The sequence below is a fragment of the Coregonus clupeaformis genome, chromosome 19, assembly GCF_020615455.1.
Source record: "Coregonus clupeaformis isolate EN_2021a chromosome 19, ASM2061545v1, whole genome shotgun sequence".
NCBI classification, from domain to species: Eukaryota; Metazoa; Chordata; class Actinopteri; order Salmoniformes; family Salmonidae; genus Coregonus; species Coregonus clupeaformis.
The window spans coordinates 43,617,441-43,637,549 of NC_059210.1; the positions used below are offsets into that span (position 1 = coordinate 43,617,441).

Sequence of the window (20,109 nt, forward strand, 5' to 3'; positions counted from 1 at the left end):
TCTCCAGAAACAGGAATAGTGAAAGAGAGAGGGGTAGAATGGAGTGAGAGGAAGATAAGGAGATTGAGGGCCGACAGCTGGTAGAGTAAGAGTGAGGAGTAAAAGGGGTGTATACTATGAATGACAATGTTAAGGCAGATATCTGAATGATCACTACCATTACACTGAGAAAGACTGTAATAAGGAAGAAGTGTAATAAGGAAGGAGTGTAATAAGGAATGAGTGTAATAAGGAAGGAGTGTAGTAAGGAAGGAGTGTAATAAGGAAGGAATGTAATAAGGACGGAGTGAAATAAGGAAGGAATGTAATAAGGAAGGAATGTAATAAGGAAGGAGTGTAATAAGGACGGAGTGTAATAAGGAAGGAGTGTAATAAGGAAGGAGTGTAATAAGGAAGAAGTGTAATAAGGAAGGAGTGTAATAAGGACGGAGTGTAATAAGGACGGAGTGTAATAAGGAAGGAGTGTAATAAGGAAGGAATGTAATAAGGAAGGAGTGTAATAAGGAAGGAGTGTAATAAGGAAGAAGTGTAATAAGGAAGGAGTGTAATAAGGACGGAGTGTAATAAGGAAGGAGTGTAATAAGGAAGGAGTGTAATAAGGATGGAGTGTAATAAGGAAGGAGTGTAATAAGGAAGGAGTGTAATGAGGAAGGAGTGTAATAAGGAAGGTGTGTGTGTGTGTGTGTGTGTGTGTGTGTGTGTGTGTGTGTGTGTATGTGTGTGTGCGTGCGTGCGTGCATGTGTGAGTGTGTGTGCGTGCGTGCTTGTGTGCATGGGTCTGTAATGAGAGCTCTGTTGTGTTCAGCCAGGGAACAGGTGCAGAGTGGGAGTTAGAGTCATTAGACCTCTGGGAGGACAGCTGCCTCTCTATGGACCATGATCCTCTCTGTCTGTTCCTAACTTAAACATCCTTTACAATCAAAGAATCCATGCCGATGGATACACACTATCTGTCAACCGCTTGCTTGCTCTCTCTCTCTCGCTCTCTCTCTCTCTCTCACTCCCTCTCTCTCTCTCCCCTGTTCTCTCTCTCCCCTGTTCTCTGTCTCTGTCTCTGTCTCTGTCTCTGTCTCTGTCTCTGTCTCTGTCTCTGTCTCTGTCTCTGTCTCTCTCTCTCTCTCTCTCTCTCTCTCTCTCTCTCTCTCTCTCTCTCTCTCTCTCTCTCTCTCTCTCTCTCTCTCTCTCTCTCTCTCTCTCTCTCTCTCTCTCTCTCTCTCTCTCTCTCTCTCTCTCTCTCTCTCTCTCTCTCTCTCTCTCTCTCTCTCTCTCTCTCTCTCTCTCTCTCTCTCTCTCTCTCTGAACTTATGAAGCAAGTGGTCGGTCTCTTTTGAGATGCGGTCGTATTTCCTGCTTATTCCACTTACCCTGCACATACTGTGTAATGGAATCAACATACCAATATGTGAAGGACTGCAATTAGAAGAGTGATTTCAGTGGCTGTGAGGTTACACATGTATTTCAAACATCAGCGAAACATCCTATCACAACTGTAACTCTGCTAAGCCTGAACCGTATCACATCTCTTCATTGAATACCAATCACACAGCTAGAGATTAATAATAATATTAATGCTGTCAGGGTGACATTTTCATCACACACATACACACACACACACACACACATACACACACAAACACACATACACAACACTTTCATCATATTCACAAGATTCAGTGAGCAAAATAACTGTAACGTTTCAAATAGATGGGAATTAAATCCGATCCATGTGATTGGAGATGATCAGATTCAGAGAAATTAAGGTCTCCTTGAAGAAAATGGAAAGAGAAAAAAAGCAAAACAAAGGAAAGTGGACTCCAAAGAGGTGTACATTTGTTCACTGTTACAGTTTTATAAACAGAATAAGGAGTGTTGACAATATCTGTCACAGACTACACACAAACACACAGCTTGGAGAAAGAACAGACTGTAACAGCAGAATCTTCTGGAGAAGAGAACACACTAATAACAGGGCTTCAGACAGATGAGAGAGAAGAGGGGGAGAAGGGAGAGAGAGGAAGGAAGAGAAGGAGAGAGGGGGGATACAAGAGATACAATGGAGATAAAGGAGAGAAGGAACGTGACAAGTGAGAGTACAATTTTTAAACAAAAAGCTAATAAAGAGTGAGAAATAGGGGACAGAGGGGAAAAGACAGAGAGAGAAGGAGAGGAAATAAGAGAGAGAAACTAAAGAGTCTGGATAAACTTTGGCTCTGGTCCATGTTAATGCTGCAGGAGAAGGGTAGTAGAGGGAAGAAGTGGAGGAGGACAGGGAGTGAGGGAGGAGAGGAGATGAGAGGTGGTCAGCTGCGCTGTGCGGTGCAGTGCGACGCGTGGAGAGGCAGTATTTCTTGGAGCATAGCGGGGAAGAGTCTGACCCTGAGATACACACAGCAGGCTGCACTTCAGCTGTCAGAGAGAGAGATAGAGAAAGGGGAGCGAGAGAGAGAGAGAGAGAGAGAGAGAGAGAGAGAGAGAGAGAGAGAGAGAGAGAGAGAGAGAGAGAGAGAGAGAGAGAGAGAGAGAGAGAGGGGGTTTCTTCTCATTAGCAGGGGTCAAAAGTCAGCCTTGAGAAGGAAAATGAGTGAATGAATGAATGGCACACACACACACTCTGGTATGTATCCTCTGCTCTGAGCAGTGGAAGCAGTACACACTAGTAAGCACAGTTGTTTGGATCCTCCCTGCCTGATCAGAGAGGAGAGAGAGAGAGCGCAAGAGAGACATCACAAGAGAGAGAGAGAGAGAGAGAGAGAGAGAGAGAGAGAGAGAGAGAGAGAGAGAGAGAGTGTCTCCCTCTCCCCCCTGCCTCTCCTGCTTCTCCTGGGCTTGTGGCCAGACACTTCCTCCATTGGATCCTGAAAGAACACAAGTTGAGGATACCACATTGCTGCCTTAGACAGAAGGACAGAACATACAGCAGCACTTTGGAAGGAATAGCAGCAGTATTTATTTTCCTTCATTTGTTCAGACAGAAAGACGATACAATATCCCTGCCAGGCAGCCACGAGAACGACAGTCAGTCGGACAGACGGACAGAGAGCAGCAGTGGTCATGCAGCTGGGGCTGTAACAGCTGGAGTACTCTCTCTCGCCTGAAACAATTGATTTTAGGAGCGACGTTCGTCACTCCCCCTCATTTATTGAATCATAGTCCTGTAGGATCTCCCCTCATAAAGATGGACACAAGACTGCAGTAGTCCTTACAGACTGACACAGAACAGTAGGAGGTTTAGGAGCGCTCCACTCTGAGATCAGTAGAAGGAAACCGTGGATTCTTCCCTCTCGGAGGGCTGAGAGACCTGTGAAACCTGTGGTCAGAGACTGGATTACTGCCTTTTCCTATGGAGGATAGTTTTATGATGATACTGTATATCTGATTTAACATAACAGATTCTGGTCATAGAGCCTGGACTCTCTCTGGTGGATATTTCCTACTCTTCCCTTGGACTTAAGTGGTGATTCACGCTGGATTGGCTTACTCCCTGCTCGGTGTGTGTGTGTGTGTGTGTGTGTGTGTGTGTGTGTCTGTCAGGATGGAATGTGTAAAGAGTGTGTCTCTGATTCTGTGTGTTTTCCTGTTGAGCTCAGCACACTCAGCCCAGAGCGTCTATCCCAGGATACGACTCTCCCATAAAGGTAGGAATCCGGCACGTTAGTATGTGTGTGTGTTGGCTAAGCGACATCATTAATTACATGATCATGCACAGCGTTCTCTATAGTCCTAACTGGTCAAAGTATGCTTTAAGGAACCTAACATTCTTGTTCCAGCAATGTTAAGGCAGGTGTGTCAGTGACAATATAGAATGTTTTCTAATAGACACCTCTGCACAACCCCGTAACATTCTGACAGTTTATTTACAACATACAGTGGGGGAAAAAAGTATTTAGTCAGCCACCAATTGTGCAAGTTCTCCCACTTAAAAATATGAGAGAGGCCTGTAATTTTCATCATAGGTACACGTCAACTATGACAGACAAATTGAGAAAAAAAAATACAGAAAATCACTTTGTAGGATTTTTAATGAATTTATTTGCAAATTATGGTGGAAAATAAGTATTTGGTCACCTACAAACAAGCAAGATTTCTGTCTCTCACAGACCTGTAACTTATTATTTAAGAGGCTCCTCTGTCCTCCACTCGTTACCTGTATTAATGGCACCTGTTTGAACTTGTTATCAGTATAAAAGACACCTGTCCACAACCTCAAACAGTCACACTCCAAACTCCACTATGACCAAGACCAAAGAGCTGTCAAAGGACACCAGAAACAAAATTGTAGACCTGCACCAGGCTGGGAAGACTGAATCTGCAATAGGTAAGCAGCTTGGTTAGAAGAAATCAACTGTGGGAGCAATTATTAGGAAATGGAAGACATACAAGACCACTGATAATCTCCCTCGATCTGGGGCTCCACGCAAGATCTCACCCCGTGGGGTCAAAATGATCACTAGAACGGTGAGCAAAAATCCCAGAACCACAAGGGTGGACCTAGTGAATGACCTGCAGAGAGCTGGGACCAAAGTAACAAAGCCTACCATCAGTAACACACTACGCCGCCAGGGACTCAAATCCTGCAGTGCAAGACGTGTCCCCCTTCTTAATGTCCAGGTCCGTCTGAAGTTTGCTAGAGTGCATTTGGATGATCCAGAAGAGGATTGGGAGACTGTCATATGGTCAGATGAAACAAAAATATAACTTTTTGGTAAAAACTCAACTCATCGTGTTTGGAGGACAAAGAATGCTGAGTTGCATCCAAATAACACCATACCTACTCTGAAGCATGGGGGTGGAAACATCATGCTTTGGGGCTGTTTTTCTGCAAAGGGACCGATCCGTGTAAAGGAAAGAAAGAATGGGGCCATGTATCGTGAGATTTTGAGTGAAAACCTCCTTCCATCAGCAAGGGCATTGAAGATGAAACGTGGCTGGGTCTTTCAGCATGACAATGATCCCAAACACACCGCCCGGGCAACGAAGGAGTGGCTTCGTAAGAAGCATTTCAAGGTCCTGGAGTGGCTTAGCCAGTCTCCAGATCTCAACCCCATAGAAAATCTTTGGAGGGAGTTGAAAGTCCGTGTTGCCCAGCGACAGCCCCAAAACATCACTGCTCTGGAGGAGATCTGCATGGAGGAATGGGCCAAAATACCAGCAACAGTGTGTGAAAACCTTGTGAAGACTTACAGAAAACGTTTGACCTGTGTCATTGCCAACAAAGGGTATATAACAAAGTATTGAGAAACTTTTGTTATTGACCAAATACATATTTTCCACCATAATTTGCAAATAAATTCATTAAAAATCCTACAATGTGATTTTCTTGATTTTTTCTTCTCATTTTGTCTGTCATAGTTGACGTGTACCTATGATGAAAATTACAGGCCTCTCTCAGCTTTTTAAGTGGGAGAACTTGCACAATTGGTGGCTGACTAAATACGTTTTTTCCCCACTGTACAGTATACCCATTTGACATATACAGTGCCTTGCATAAGTATTCATCCCCCTTGGCGTTTTTCCTATTTTGTTGCATTACAACCTGTAATTTAAGTGGATTTATATTTGGATTTCAGGTAATGGACATTCACAAAATAGTCCAAATTGGTGAAGAGAAATGAAAAAAATTACTTGTTTCAAGAAAAAATTGAAAATAAATAACGGAAAAGTGGTGCGTGCATGTGTATTCACCCACTTTGCTATGAAGCCCCTAAATAAGATCTGGTGCAACCAATTACCTTCAGAAGTCACATAATTAGTTAAATAAAGTCCACCTGTGTGCAATCTAAATGTCACATGATCTGTCACATGATCTCAGTATATATACACCTGTTCTGAAAGGCCCCAGAGTCTGCAACACAACTAAGCAAGGGGCACCACCAAGCAAGCGGCACCATGAAGACCAAGGAGCTCTCCAAACAGGGCAGGGACAAAGTTGTGGAGAAGTACAGATCAGGGTTGGGTTATAAAAAAATATCTGACGCTTTGAACATCCCACAGAGCACCATTAAATCCATTATTAAAAAATTGAAAGAATATGGCACCACAACAAACCTGCCAAGAGAGGGCCGCCCACCAAAACTCACAGACCAGGCAAGGAGGGCACTAATCAAAGAGGCAACAAAGAGACCAAAGATAACCCTGGAGGAGCTGCAAAGCTCCACAGCGGAGATTGGAGTATATGTCCATAGGACCACTTTAAGCCGTACACTCCACAGAGCTGGGCTTTACAGAAGAGTGGCCAGAAAAAAGCCATTGCTTAAAGAAAAAAATAAGCAAACACGTTTAGTGTTCGCCAAAAGGCATGTGGGAGACTCCCCAAACATATGGAAGAAGGTACTATGGTCAGATGAGTCTAAAATTGAGCTTTTTGGCCATCAAGGAAAACACTATGTCTGGTGCAAACCCAACACCTCTCATCACCCCGAGAACACCATCCCCACAGTGAAGCATGGTGGTGGCAGCATCATGCTGTGGGGATGTTTTTCATCGGCTGGGACTGGGAAACTGGTCAGAATTGAAGGAATGATGGATGGCGCTAAATAAAGGGAAATTCTTGAGGGAAACTGTTTCAGTCTTCCAGAGATTTGAGACTGGGACGGAGGTTCACCTTCCAGCAGGACAATGACCCTAAGCATACTGCTAAAGCAACACTCGAGTGGTTTAAGGGGACATATTTAAATGTCTTGGAACGGCCTAGTCAAAGCCCAGAACTCAATCTAATTGAGAATCTGTGGTATGACTTAAAGATTGCTGTACACCAGCGGAACCCATCCAACCTGAAGGAGCTGGAGCAGTTTTGCCTTGAAGAATGGGCAAAATCCCAGTGGCTAAATGTGCCAAGCTTATAGAGACATACCCCAAGAGACTTGCAGCTGTAATTGCAGCAAAAGGTGGCTCTACAAAGTATTGACTTTGGGGGGGTGAAGAGTTATGCACGCTCAAGTTTTCAGTTTTTTTTTTGTCTTATTTATTGTTTGTTTCACAATAAAAAATATTTTGCATCTTCAAAGTGGTAGACATGTTGTGTAAATCAAATTATACAAAACCCCCAAAAATAAATTTTAATTCCAGGTTGTAAGGCAACAAAAAAGGAAAAATGCCAAGGGGGGTGAATACTTTCGCAAGCCACTGTATCCTTTGTCCAATGGCTCCATGTCATCCATTTGCTGTGGGGAAAAACGGGTCAATAGTGCAGGCTGATAGCAAATGAAAATGTGATGCAACGTTTAGAAATAAGTTATTACTCTACTAAACTGCCCGTTATCATCACTAAGTGTATACCTAGCAACAGTATCATCTCTGCTGTTAGAAACTGTTAATGAGTATTTGAGATTACTCTATGTGAGACGTGAGAGGACCTAAACAGCTATGACATTGTAAAGTGTGTTTTCTCCTTGTGATTATCTTGGTATTTTGGCATTTTGGTATTTTATTAGGATCCCCATTAGCTGTTGCAATATCAGCAGCTACTCTTCCTGGGGTACCCACAAGACATGAAACATTACATAATACAGAACATTAATAGAAAAGAACAGCTCAAGGACAGAACTACATACAGTGGCTTGCGAAATTATTCACCCCCCTTAGCATTTTTCCTATTTTGTTGGGGGGCTGTATCATTTGATTTACACAACATGCCTACCACTTTGAAGATGCAAAATATTTTTTCTGGTGAAACAAACAAGAAAGAAGACAAAAAAATATTTAAGTCATACCACAGATTCTCAATTAGATTGAGGTCTGGGCTTTGACTAGGCCATTCCCCTTGTTGCTTTAGCATTATGCTTAGGGTCATTGTCCTGCTGGAAGGTGAACGTCCCAGTCTCAAATCTCTGGAAGACTGAAACAGGTTTCTCTCAAGATTTTCCCTGTATTTAGCGCCATCCATCATTCCTTCAATTCTGACCAGTTTCCCAGTCCCTGCCACTATGAATGCTCGCTGGGGCCTGTCTGTATTATTTTCCCTCTCTTATCACCATGCTGGTTTAGATAACATCTCACAGTAAATGACTTTAATATATACAGATGTAGGATCTTAATTTGAGCCAATTTGCTACAGCAGGAAAATAATCCTGCAGCAACAGGAAATTATTTTTGTAGGGGTTGATACATTTTTTATTAGGGCAAATCAAGTCTGACATTTTTAAGTGGAATTACAAACTTTAGAAGCCTTTTTAAACTCAAATACACTAAAAGTTAAAATTTCCTGCTGTGCAGGAAAATCCTCAGCAAAGAAAGAGTGATCAAATTAAGATATTGCATCAGTAGAGGGATGAGGGAGAGGGAAAGAGAAGGGAGAGAGGAGGAAAGGATAGGTAGAAAGGGATGAATAACTGAAAAAGTGAGGAAGAAAGAGTATGCTAGAGGAATGGAAAGAAGGGAGAGACGAGCCCGGGAGGCAGGGAAGGAAAGAGAGTAGAAATGGAGAAGAGAAGCAGAAGGAAGGGAGGGAGAGAGTAGAGCTTGTTTGGTTAGTGAAGTGTGTTAGGCTGGTATATTGACAGAATCCCTTGCTGAGTGTTGATCTGTGCTGATGTGTTCAGTCATAAATGTCACATCAATTACAGTAATAACACTGACTTTCATATTTCACCTGAGTCATTACTAACCTGGGGGAGAGGAGCTGCACTGACTGACACTCACACACAGTCAGGGACAGAAAGAGAGAAAGAGAGAGAGTTAGAGTGAGAGAAAGAGAGAGGGAGAGTGAGAGAAAGGCAGACAGATGGAGGAAGACAGATTGTCCAGGTGGAGAGGTGTCTTTGTGACTGGCATTCACACCACAGGAGAGGAGAGGAGAGGAGAGGAGATGAGAGGAGAGGAGAGGAGAGGAGAGGAGAGGAGAGGAGAGGAGAGGAGAGGAGAGGGAGAGGAGAGGAGAGGGGAGGGAGAGGAGAGGAGGAGGAGAGGAGAGGAGAGGAGAGGAGAGGAGATCGAGTTCATACTGAACTCGATCTTAAACAAACTTTCATTCTGTCTGCTGTATGTCTCCTCTCCCTCAGTCCACCCTTTTCCACTCCATCGCTCTCTCTCCCCAATCTTTCTCTTACTCAAAATCAAATCAAAGTTTATTGGTCGTGTACACAGATTTGCAATGTTATCGCAGGTGCAGTGAAATGCTTGTTTTTCTAGCTCCAACAGTGCAGTAATACCTATCAATAAAAAAAATCATTTAAAAAATCATAATAATTTATATAGAATGAGCAATGACTAGAATACAGTATATACATATAAAGTGAGTGAAACAGTATGTAAACATATTAAAGTGACCAGTGTTCAATGACTCTATGTACATAGGGCTGCAGTCTCTAAGGTGCAGGGTAGTGTACCGGGTGGCAGCCTGCTAGAACAGTGACTAAGGTTCAGGGCAGGGTACTGGGCGGAGGCCGGCTAGTGGTGAGTGTCTAACATTCTGATGGCCTGGAGATAGAAGCTGTTTCTCAGTCTCTCGGTCCCAGCTTTGATGCACCTGTACTATCTCCGCCTTCTAGATGGTAGCGGGGTGAACAGGCCGTGCTTCGGGTGGCTGAGGTCCTTGACAATTTTCTTGGTCTTCCTGTGACACCGAGTGTTGTAGATGTCCTGGAAGGCAGGCAGTCTGCCCCCAGTGATGCGTTGGGCTGACCGCACCACTCTCTGGAGAGCCCTGCGATTGCGGACGGTGCAATTGTCGTAGCAGGTGGTGATACAGCCCAAGAGGATACTCTCAATGGTGCATCTGTAGGAGTTTGTGAGGGTCTTAGGAGCCACATTTTGTCAGCCTCCCGAGGTTGAAGAGCTACTGTTGTGCCTTCTTCATCACACTGCCTGTGTGAAGGGACCATTTCAGGTTGTCAGTGATATGCACACAGAGAAACCTTAAGCTTTTGACCCTCTCCACTCCCTTCGATGTGGATGGCAGCGTGCTCTCTCTGCTGTCTCTTGTAGTCCACGATCAGCTCCTTCATTTTGTTGACATTGAGGGAGAGATTATTTTCCTGGCAACACTCCGCCAGGACTCTCACCTCCTCCCTGTAGGCTGTCTCATTGTTGTTGGTAATCAGACCTACCACTGTTGTGTCGTCAGCAAACTTGATGATTGAGTTGAAGACGTGCGTGGCCACTCAGTCGTGGGTGAACAGGGAGTACAAGAGGGGGGCTGAGCATGCACCCCTGTGGGGCCCCCATGTTAGGATCAGAGTGGCAGAGGTGTAATTGCCTACCTTCACCACTGCCTGTCAGGAAGTCCAGGACCCTGTTGCACAGGGAGGGGTTCAGACCCAGGGCCCTGAGCTTAGTGATGAGCTTGAAGGGCACTATGGTATTGAAGGCAGAGATGAACAGCATTCCCCCTCCTTCTCTCTCTCCTGTAGCGTGTTCTGGCTGGAAGAGCATGCTGTAGAAGGCTGCTGGTGGATCCTATCATTATGGAATGAAAAACATCTAAGCTTTAATAATATGTGTCTCATGGTCTCTGCCAGCGTTGATTTACACCCACCCACCGACACACTGAGACACACAAACACACACACAGAGGGCGAATAATGTGAATACCTTACAATGTGCAGGCCTTGAAGGCAGATCAGGAAAAGAGAGGAATGTGGTTAAAGTCTCTGTTATTAGCTCTGAGGAAATAACTATCACAATACAGTGAGGGAAAAAAGTATTTGATCCCCTGCTGATTTTGTAAGTTTGCCCACTGACAAAGAAATTATCAGTGTATAATTTTAATGGTATGTTTATTTGAACAGTGAGAGACAGAATAACAACAAAAAAATCCCAAAAAAAGCGTGTCAAAAATATAATAAATTGATTTGCATTTTAATGAGGGAAATAAGTATTTGACCCCTCTGCAAAACATGATTTAGTACTTGGTGGCAAAACCCTTGTTGGCAATCACAGAGGTCAGACGTTTCTTCTAGTTGGCCACCAGGTTTGCACACATCTCAGGAGGGATTTTGTCCCACTCCTCTTTGCAGATCTTCTCCAAGTCATTAAAGTTTCGAGGCTGACGTTTGGCAACTCAAACCTTCAGCTCCCTCCACAGATGTTCTATGGGATTAAGGTCTGGAGACTGGTTAGTCAACTCCAGGACCTTAATGTGCTTCTTCTTGAGCCACTCCTTTGTTGCCTTGGCCGTGTGTTTTGGGTCATTGTCATGCTGGAATACCCATCCACGACCCATTTTCAATGCCCTGGCTGAGGGAAGGAGGTTCTCACCCAAGATTTGACGGTACATGGCCCCGTCCATCGTCCCTTTGATGCGGTGAAGTTGTCCTGTCCCCTTAGCAGAAAAACACCCCCAAAGCATAATGTTTCCACCTCCATGTTTGACGGTGGGGATGGTGTTCTTGGGGTCATAGGCAGCATTCCTCCTCCTCCAAACACAGTGAGTTGATGCCAAAGAGCTCCATTTTGGTCTCATCTGACCACAACACTTTCACCCAGGTCTCCTCTGAATCGTTCAGATGTTCATTGGCAAACTTCAGACGGGCGTGTATATGTGCTTTCTTGAGCAGGGGGACCTTGCGGGCGCTGCAGGATTTCAGTCCTTCACAGCGTAGTGTGTTACAAATTGTTTTCTTGGTGACTATGGTCCCAGCTGCCTTGAGATCATTGACAAGATCCTCCCATGTAGTTCTGGGCTGATTCCTCACCGTTCTCATGATCATTGCAACTCCACGAGGTGAGATCTTGCATGGAGCCCCAGGCCAAGGGAGATTGACAGGACTTTTGTGTTTCTTCCATTTGCGAATAATCGCACCAACTGTTGTCACCTTCTCACCAAACTGCTTGGCGATGGTCTTGTAGCCCATTCCAGCCTTGTGTAGGTCTACAATCTTGTCCCTGACATCCTTGGAGAGCTCTTTGGTCTTGGCCATGGTGAAGAGTTTGGAATCTGATTGATTGATTGCTTCTGTGGACAGGTGTCTATTATACAGGTAACAAACTGAGATTAGGAGCACTCCCTTTAAGAGTGTGCTCCTAATCTCAGCTCGTTACTTGTATAAAAGACACCTGGGAGCCAGAAATCTTTCTGATTGAGAGGGGGTCAAATACTTATTTCCCTCATTAAAATGCAAATCAATTTATAACATTTTTGACATGCGTTCTTCTGGATTTTTTTGTTGTTATTCTGTCTCTCACTGACCAAATAAACCTACCATTAAAATTATAGACTGATAATTTCTTTGTCAGTTGGCAAATGTACAAAATCAGCAGGGGATTAAAAACTTTTTTCCCTCACTGTATTACCGTAATATCAATCTATCTTGTTGGATTTCTCTGGATGTGGAGGAGTTTGTTTGAAATCATGGACGTAGTCATCAGAGATGTGTGACTCAGTTTCTGTCTGGTTTACAGGTGCTACATTACTGTAGAGATCAACAGAGTCTGCCCTTTAGGTCCGTGGAAATATGCTCTCAGATGGACATCCTCCAGGACTGAGTTTACAAGTCAGAATTATTTTGGGACTGTTATCAGAGTTTCCAAGGTCATCTATATGGATCATCAGAGCTCTGACATTGAGATTATTTTCTTCTGTGTTCATATTATTACTATCTCTTTCTCCTCTCTTTCATTCCACTCATCTCATCCCCCTCTTTCGTCTCCTGCATCTCTTCCCTGAACATTTCACCACGTGCGTAGGCGCAACTCTTTTCCAACACTGTTCATCTTTTCCGTCAACTATAATCTTGATTTACTCTCATTCCCATCAGTTAACTTAGAAAATCTGCTTTTGTTTCGAGTTGCAATCACAGACTGTCTCCAGTTTCCAAAGCAGAACAGACCTTAAGCTCTCCATGCAGCTCCTCCAAAGACCTTAAACACACTTCATGAGAGCCTAATACACCCTCATTGGGCAGTGCTTTCAGCCAATCAAAACTCTTTAATCCTATTGGTACATCGTCACGTCTGTCTGATTGTCTAAAGATGGCTGCCAGAGGGATTGGTCAGGCCATAGTATTACAATGAATAGAACGGACCTCCTTACTGAAAAAAACTATGAACAAACAATGACAGAGCCTTAGAATACATTACATGACTTGAAATTATATGCGGTCTTGTATTGTGTGTTGCATGTTTTGTCTGTATCCTTTTTATCTATATATTCTGTTTATTATGGAAACACCATTTCACCATGTCAAATTCCTGTGAATAAAGGTGATTCTGATTCTGATCATCTGCGTATTGTGGCCCTGTAGTGAACTCTTCATGGTAAAACAAGCATTATATTATGCTCTATGTTTAATGAGAGGTTGTTACTGCTGGCATGTGTCAAAGTATGGTGTGGTGGAGGCAGAGGGACAAATGAAGAGGTGGGGTGGAGGGAGAGACGGAGCCAAAACATGATTTATCTCTCTCCTACCATCTCCATCTATCTCTGTCCTCACACTTGGCTGGAAGCTGGACATTCACTAGGATTCCAACACAGACTGTTTTTTTCAGAGCCTCAATCTGGTTATTAGCTAAATAAATACCAGAGAGAGCCAGGCATTGGACTAATTCAGAGTATTGTCTTTTCACTTGCTATAACTAGGGACAAAGTACAGGCCTGCCATGTCAATGTGGATCCAATATATCCAATCCGTACAGGACCTCCTTCAAACACCGGTTATTAGCTCTCCAGTATTGGCATGTTCTCTAGGCATTGCAGATTGCGTCCTCTGATTCATACATTCCAAGCTGAGTTCTATCCTAACTGTGTCACTACACCCAGATAATAGCTACCTGTACAGAGGCTCTCCTCATTGAATGTGTTTAAAGAGACCATTATGGGTTTAAGAATCACATTAAACTCTGAGCAAAAGTTGTTACTGGAGCTGAATGTGAGAGGTAGTTCTCTGCTGTTTCTGATCACAGGGAAAAACATTATAATACCCCACAGTAACGGCCAATCCTTCAGATAAGTATGAAAATTGTCTTCTCCAATTTCTCAGAAATAACTTCAGACAAAGTCTAAGACAGAGAGACAGATGGCCGAGACAGCTAAAATATATTTTCTTGAAATGTGTCTGATTTTAATCAACGTATTGCTGCTGAAGACCACAGCATTTACTGAACATTTAACTAAAATAGATTTTAGCATAATTCAAACAGTATCTCTGCCAAATGAATATTTATTTAGAAAGCATAATCATTTTGTAACATTGGTAAATATTATTTCTTAAACCTCTGATTTTCTGTGCGTGGTGAATCAAGTGTTCAGGTGATGTCAGAGGGTTTGGACAGAGCTAATGTCAGACATGTTCACATGAATAAATAAACTCCTGTCCCTGTCATGTTGTAGTGGAACATTTTCCTCTCAGACAAGTCAAACAGTGAGCGCCTAAAAGCTCTCATGGGCCATACTTCACCACCACACTACTTTAAACGACATATACCTTACATACTTCTTACATACTTCCATGCAGTAAAAGCACACAGTTAAGACATCTGTTGTCCCCATATTGTAGATGGCATTCTGAGGTGATTTAAAATCTGCTGAACATACTGTGCTTCAACTCTGACATCTATTCCATCCCTAATATGTTTAGAGTTTGCACATTTTAGACCTGTACACCATTTGCGTTCTGATCATTCCTGATCATCCATGGCTCTGTTCCACTCCAATGTCTAGTCCTTATTCCTCTGTTCAATCGTTGATGTCCTACTGTGTAGTGCTCAGGTAGTAATTACCAGTAAAGAGCCCCCCTCTGACTGGTAATATAAATCCTTCCTTCCCAGACTAGAACAGAAGAGAGCTGCTGTATGTGTTTAAACGTCTTAAATGGCTTAGCTGGAGGTGGGTTTGTGATGAGGAATGAGTTGGGGAATACCATTGCTGCATGAAGCCCTGTGTTTGTTAGCTGAAGTCCTGTATCTTTTAAGTGAGGGGGATTTTTCTCATTAAATGTAATGTGTGATGTGAGACGAATTAAGTATTTTCCATCTACTCTATAATTACTACTATTCCCCCTTTCCGCTGACTGGTTCAGCTCTGGTGATAAAACAGAAATAGTACATCTTTATACTCTGGTGATAAAATAGTCTTTATATAATGTACTGTATAACTACCTTGATAGGATGTGAGAGGGAGATGTGTGTAATCACCTTAGGGGAATAGGAATCTCTCTCTCTTTCTCTGTTTCAGCCTCTCTCTCTCTCTCTCTCTCTCTCTCTCTCTCTCTCTCTCTCTCTCTCTCTCTCTCTCTTCTCTCTCTCTCTCTCTCTCTCTCTCTGTGTCGTGTGTGTTCTCTGTAGCTCTGTAGTGTCCAGAGGGTGAAACAGCTTGTGAGACATTTCTGCTCTGACCTTTTAACAGTACAAACACCAGGGGGAGAGGAGGAGGGTTGAGAGAGAGAGGGAATGAGGGGAGGAGAGGATGCAGTGGGTGAAATGGTATTGGGGTGAGGGATCCAGGGCTAGGGTATTGAGGGTGAGAGTGAGGGGGTTAGGGATGAGGCAACGGTGATTTGAGGTAATGCCTATTTAATCAGGCAGCACATTGCAGTCTGTTTGCCTATAGCTAGCAGACCCACCACTTCCTCCCTTTGAATGAACCTCAGCCTTTACTATCCCCACAGACAGACACCATGGAGCAGATGGGGTTTAGGGTTCTAGAGAGGACTGTTACTGTGGCGTCTACTCTACTAGCTGAGCTTTAATCAAACTCCATCATAATAGAATCTCTGTACACTCTCTGAGAGACTTCGTCTGTGTGTGTCTGACGTGACCAGTGCTCAGAGATATTTGCCCTCTGATGTCTGTCTCTCCTTTGGGGTACAATGATTTACACCCCACAAAGCAATGCACAACCTAGTCACATCAAACTTAAAACAGAGTTGGGGTGAACCACATGACAGTGTGTTTATCATGTTTTTGTTCTTTACAGGATGTATTATGTCAGGCAATCTGGTTCTCCTGCTCTCCAGATGTAGCTATGCACTCATTCAAAGATCACAGGTCACTTCGCCGACCTTCTCCTGTCCTTCTTCTGTTGTCATCCATCCTTATCTTCTCTCTGCTTTCCCAAATCTTCATTTTACTTTACCTCCACCTCTTCATCCACCTCTCTTCCCCTATGTTACCCTCACTGCCATTCTCATGTACTCTTCCCCTCGCTCCTTTCTTCTCCCCCAGCTCATCACCCCTAGCTCCTCTCCTACTCTCTTCTATCCTCTTCTCTCCCCCTTTCTTCTGTCCTGTTCTACTAAATGTGGCTCTTATTTTACTCTGTGACATTATTCCCCCATGCATGGTGCTCCAGGAACACAAGGCCATCCCACGTGCAGGCACCACACACACACTTCCCTCTGGGGACTACAGAGTCTCACGCCCCCCTGTAGAAAATACAAGAAAGACTCATTATTTTCCTTTATAATGCAAACATTTTTCCATCTCTTCAGTAGACTGTGTCACTGCGGACAAATGGGAATGCCTGTCATCAGTACACACACTTTAACATTGAACCTGTGGTTAGAACTATACTATACTCCCGAGTGGCGCAGTGGTCTAAGGCACTGCATCGCAGTGCTAGCTGTGCCACTAGAGATCCTGGTTCGAATCCAGGCTCTGTCGTAGCCGGCCGCGACCGGGAGACCCATGGGGCGGCGCGCACAATTGGCCCAGCGTCGTCCAGGGTAGGGGAGGGATTTGGCCCGGCAGGGGATGTAGCTCAGTTGGTAGAGCATATGGCATTTGCAACGCCAGGGTTGTGGGTTCGATAAAATAATGTATGCACTAACTGTAAGTTGCTCTGGATAAGAGCGTCTGCTAAATGACTGTAAATGTAAACTAGCAACTTGCCAGTGGCAGGACATCAACATATTGAATTATTGTCTTTACCTTTCCCAAGGTTTCCCAAGGTTCATGTTTTATTGACTCCTCTGTATTTCTCTATAACTACACATCAGTGTTTCCATCGCCTCACCACAATTGAGTAAAGTAAAGGTAGCCTTGTTTCCTCCCAGTCTGTCACACTCCGCTCTCTCCCATAGTAGCTAAAAAGTTATAGCATTTCCATGGAGGGATTGAAATTGTTTCTTATAATTTTATTTCTCCAAATCTCCCCTGCTATCTCTCAGCAGTTCACAGGCAGGCGATGAAAGGATTAGTCTCTCCTCTTTTTCTCTCCATCCGTCTTCCATTTGAAGTGGGAGCACAGTAGACCTGTGTGTCTCTCATTCTCTTTTGTTTTAGTGAAGCACACACTCCCTCGTTCAACTCCTTAGCTGAAGAGAGTCACACACACACACACACACACACACAAACACACACACACACACACACACAGCAGCTGCAGAAGATGACAGGGAGGAGAGGAGTGGAAATCCCCTCTGTCTATAGAGAAGGAACAGAATTAACTGTTTTAGATAATTATACACTGTTTCACTTGTATTAGCTCTACCTGTTACTAAGCATATATCCGCATGATCAAATCATCATATGTTTCATTCCAATATGCTATACACTGTATATGGGTCAATATCACCATAAGGTGCCTTTGAGACTTCCCCATTTCCCCCCCAAAAAGCTGAGATTTTCCATTGAACTTCATATTCATTGTATTAAGGATATGTTATGCTGTTAGAAATGCATATTGGTCAAGCTCCCACACTTTTTATAAATTAACTGCAAGCAGACAATTTACATGCAAACAGCAAAATATGTCCACCCTGTCATGGACAATTTCAAAGCAGAATAAATACATTGTAATTACATAGTGATTATAAAACGTACATTTTCAGAAAACTATTTAGTCACTTTCTCAACAATATATTTTAGTTTATGGGAAAAGTATTTGGATAATAATGAAATTATGGCAAACTATTTGTTTCTCTATAAAATCTGCGAGAGTTGCACTTTCTTTTCTAAATAAAATCTAACAAAAAAGATATCTGGTCTAACTTTCAAACAATACTATTTGGCCCTCATTTGTTTATAAAGGAATCACACAAAAGATTTTGCTAACTTGTGAAAATAATTTGTTTATTTTAATAGAACATGAAAATAACAGGGTGGACAGTGACATGACAGGGTGGACCCTGGGCATGACAGGGTGGACACGTTGTGAAATGTCATTGAATGGCCTCATAAATGCAAGGAACAATGCAAGAAAATGATGTAAAATATGCCTTTTCCCATGTAGGGGGAAATTACAAGTTGAACAGACTGTTTTTGATCCACTCTACCTGCATGCAGCCACTGAATAAAGATGCCCAAAATGAGACATTAATGTGGCCTTCTAGCGTTAAACTCTGTACATCATTCTGCACAGTGAAAGTCAAACATTCAACTGTAGAACAAGAAGAAAAATGTTTTTTAAGTGGAGAACAGTTGATTTGAAAAAACAGAATATTACAGAAAGATCACTTGGAACCATCTCCAAACAGTCTCTCCCTTTCTGCAGAGACATGGCTCAGTTCTGCAGTTGCTGTTCCACATACTTCCATGCAGACACTTCAATCTGTACAGAGCGCTTGTTCAGAGCCTGTGGTTCTGGTATTAGGCAAAGTACCTGCCAGTCATGGTACCAACAGATGTCGTCCCGAAGACTTGGCCATTTGAACTTGTTTATGCCATGGCGTTGCATACACTTAACTTTCACACTGTGCCCTTCTGCATCCATGATGATACCTGGGTATGCTTCATTGTCATAATTAACGACGCACCACTCTCCAATGTGCTTTACCTCAATCATTTCTGGTCTCCTAGGATTATCTGGTGTCTTTCCACATGCTGGGGACTTGTCAGATGAAACAGGAACATTAGCTAGAGTGACCTCTTGAAGGTTAAAGCAGGGGCAGTCCAAAACACCTTCCTCCCTTTTAAACAGACATGAAATGTCTCTGTATTTCATTTGGCCGGGTGTCAGACTGATAGCTTGGTGGATTCGCATAGTGCCTTTTATGGCAGCTATTGCAGGTACCTCAGGCTTTGATTCAATATCCCTCTCTGGGATGAAGAACAGCTCGACAGATGTGTCCAGGCTTTTCAGCTTGTTATACAAGCTCTGGGCATCAGGAATGTCTCCTCCATGGGCTACAATCCGGTCTGCTGACCTCTTGAGGGCCCCACCCACACCGTCTGGTGCCCCCTTCCCATGATTAGCCTCAAAGAAATTCCACGTTATTTATTTGAAGCCATACTTGTAGGGTTCCGTTGAGAGGTAGAAGAAATTTCCCTTTTGTCGATACTGCGTTGCAGGCCCATCGCTGAAAAAATGAAGTGTGCTGACTTGAGGGTGTTGTTCTCTCACTACCTTCAGAACTGGATCAAGGTGGGCCCAGATGGCCACAGGGTCGTGTCTTCTGGAGGGTGATATGGAGCAGAAGGTGTGTGGCGCTTGTTCACCAGTGGTGTAGAGCACTCCAGTGTGCAGACTGGCCTGCTTGTGTGAGCCTCCAAAATGCACAGATTGTATTTCTTCGCTGTACTTACATGAGTAATTTTCGCTAAAATCTATATGCAAGAGGGACTCATTGTGCTGGACTCAAACTGCCATTTAATGTTGAAGACATGGCTCCTAAAATGGAGAAGCCTCTCCTGGAAATCTGTGTTAAGCCAATGATCTAACCTGGAGGGCCCTGGCTCATGCTGATTTTCAGGAGTTTCAGCAGGGGAGTTGGGTGGTGTCTCTGACTGTAGCAAAGCACTGGCCCTGTTTCTGGCTCTGGCTTGACTTTTTGCCTCTCTCCATTTCTTTCTTTTTGCCCTCTTCTCTCTCTCACTGAGCTCATTGACACCCTTCTTCTTTCCAGTCTCTCTGTCTTTTTTCCATTTGACCTTTTCTTTCTCAAGGTACTTTCTTCTTCTGTCTGGGTCAGCATCACGACGTTCCCGATATCTCCTTGCTATCTCAGCTCCTTTTGATCTCATTCCTTGAAAAAGACGATTCAAAATGTTCCCTTACACACTTTAATTGGCAGTCCCGGTAAACTAGGCTTGCATTATCAAACTAGGTTTGCTGATACCGATATCGCCAAAAAAATTGTCCATATTGTCCATTCTTACTATGTATAGCATGTACTGTTATAAAATGTGTGTAATAGCTGTTGTAATATGTGTAACATTATCAGAATGTGGCCTAAACTATGCACATGTCCTTCCTGTCATGAACCATGTCCACCCTGTCATGGAAGGCTTGCTGACAGG

The 20,109-nt window shown here is 43.5% G+C and overlaps 1 protein-coding gene across 2 annotated transcripts in view; it reads left to right on the top strand.

Moving 5' to 3' along the window:
- The first annotated feature begins 2,779 nt into the window (after positions 1-2,779).
- The window catches only part of LOC121531950 (semaphorin-3E-like), an 80,986-nt gene continuing 63,656 nt past the window's right edge, over positions 2,780-20,109 (top strand). For both annotated transcript variants that reach the window (XM_041837537.2, XM_041837538.2), the window contains exon 1: positions 2,780-3,635. In XM_041837537.2, the coding sequence (XP_041693471.1) occupies positions 3,533-3,635 (103 nt within the window). In that variant the 5' untranslated portion in view covers positions 2,780-3,532. The remainder of the gene's footprint in view (positions 3,636-20,109) is intronic.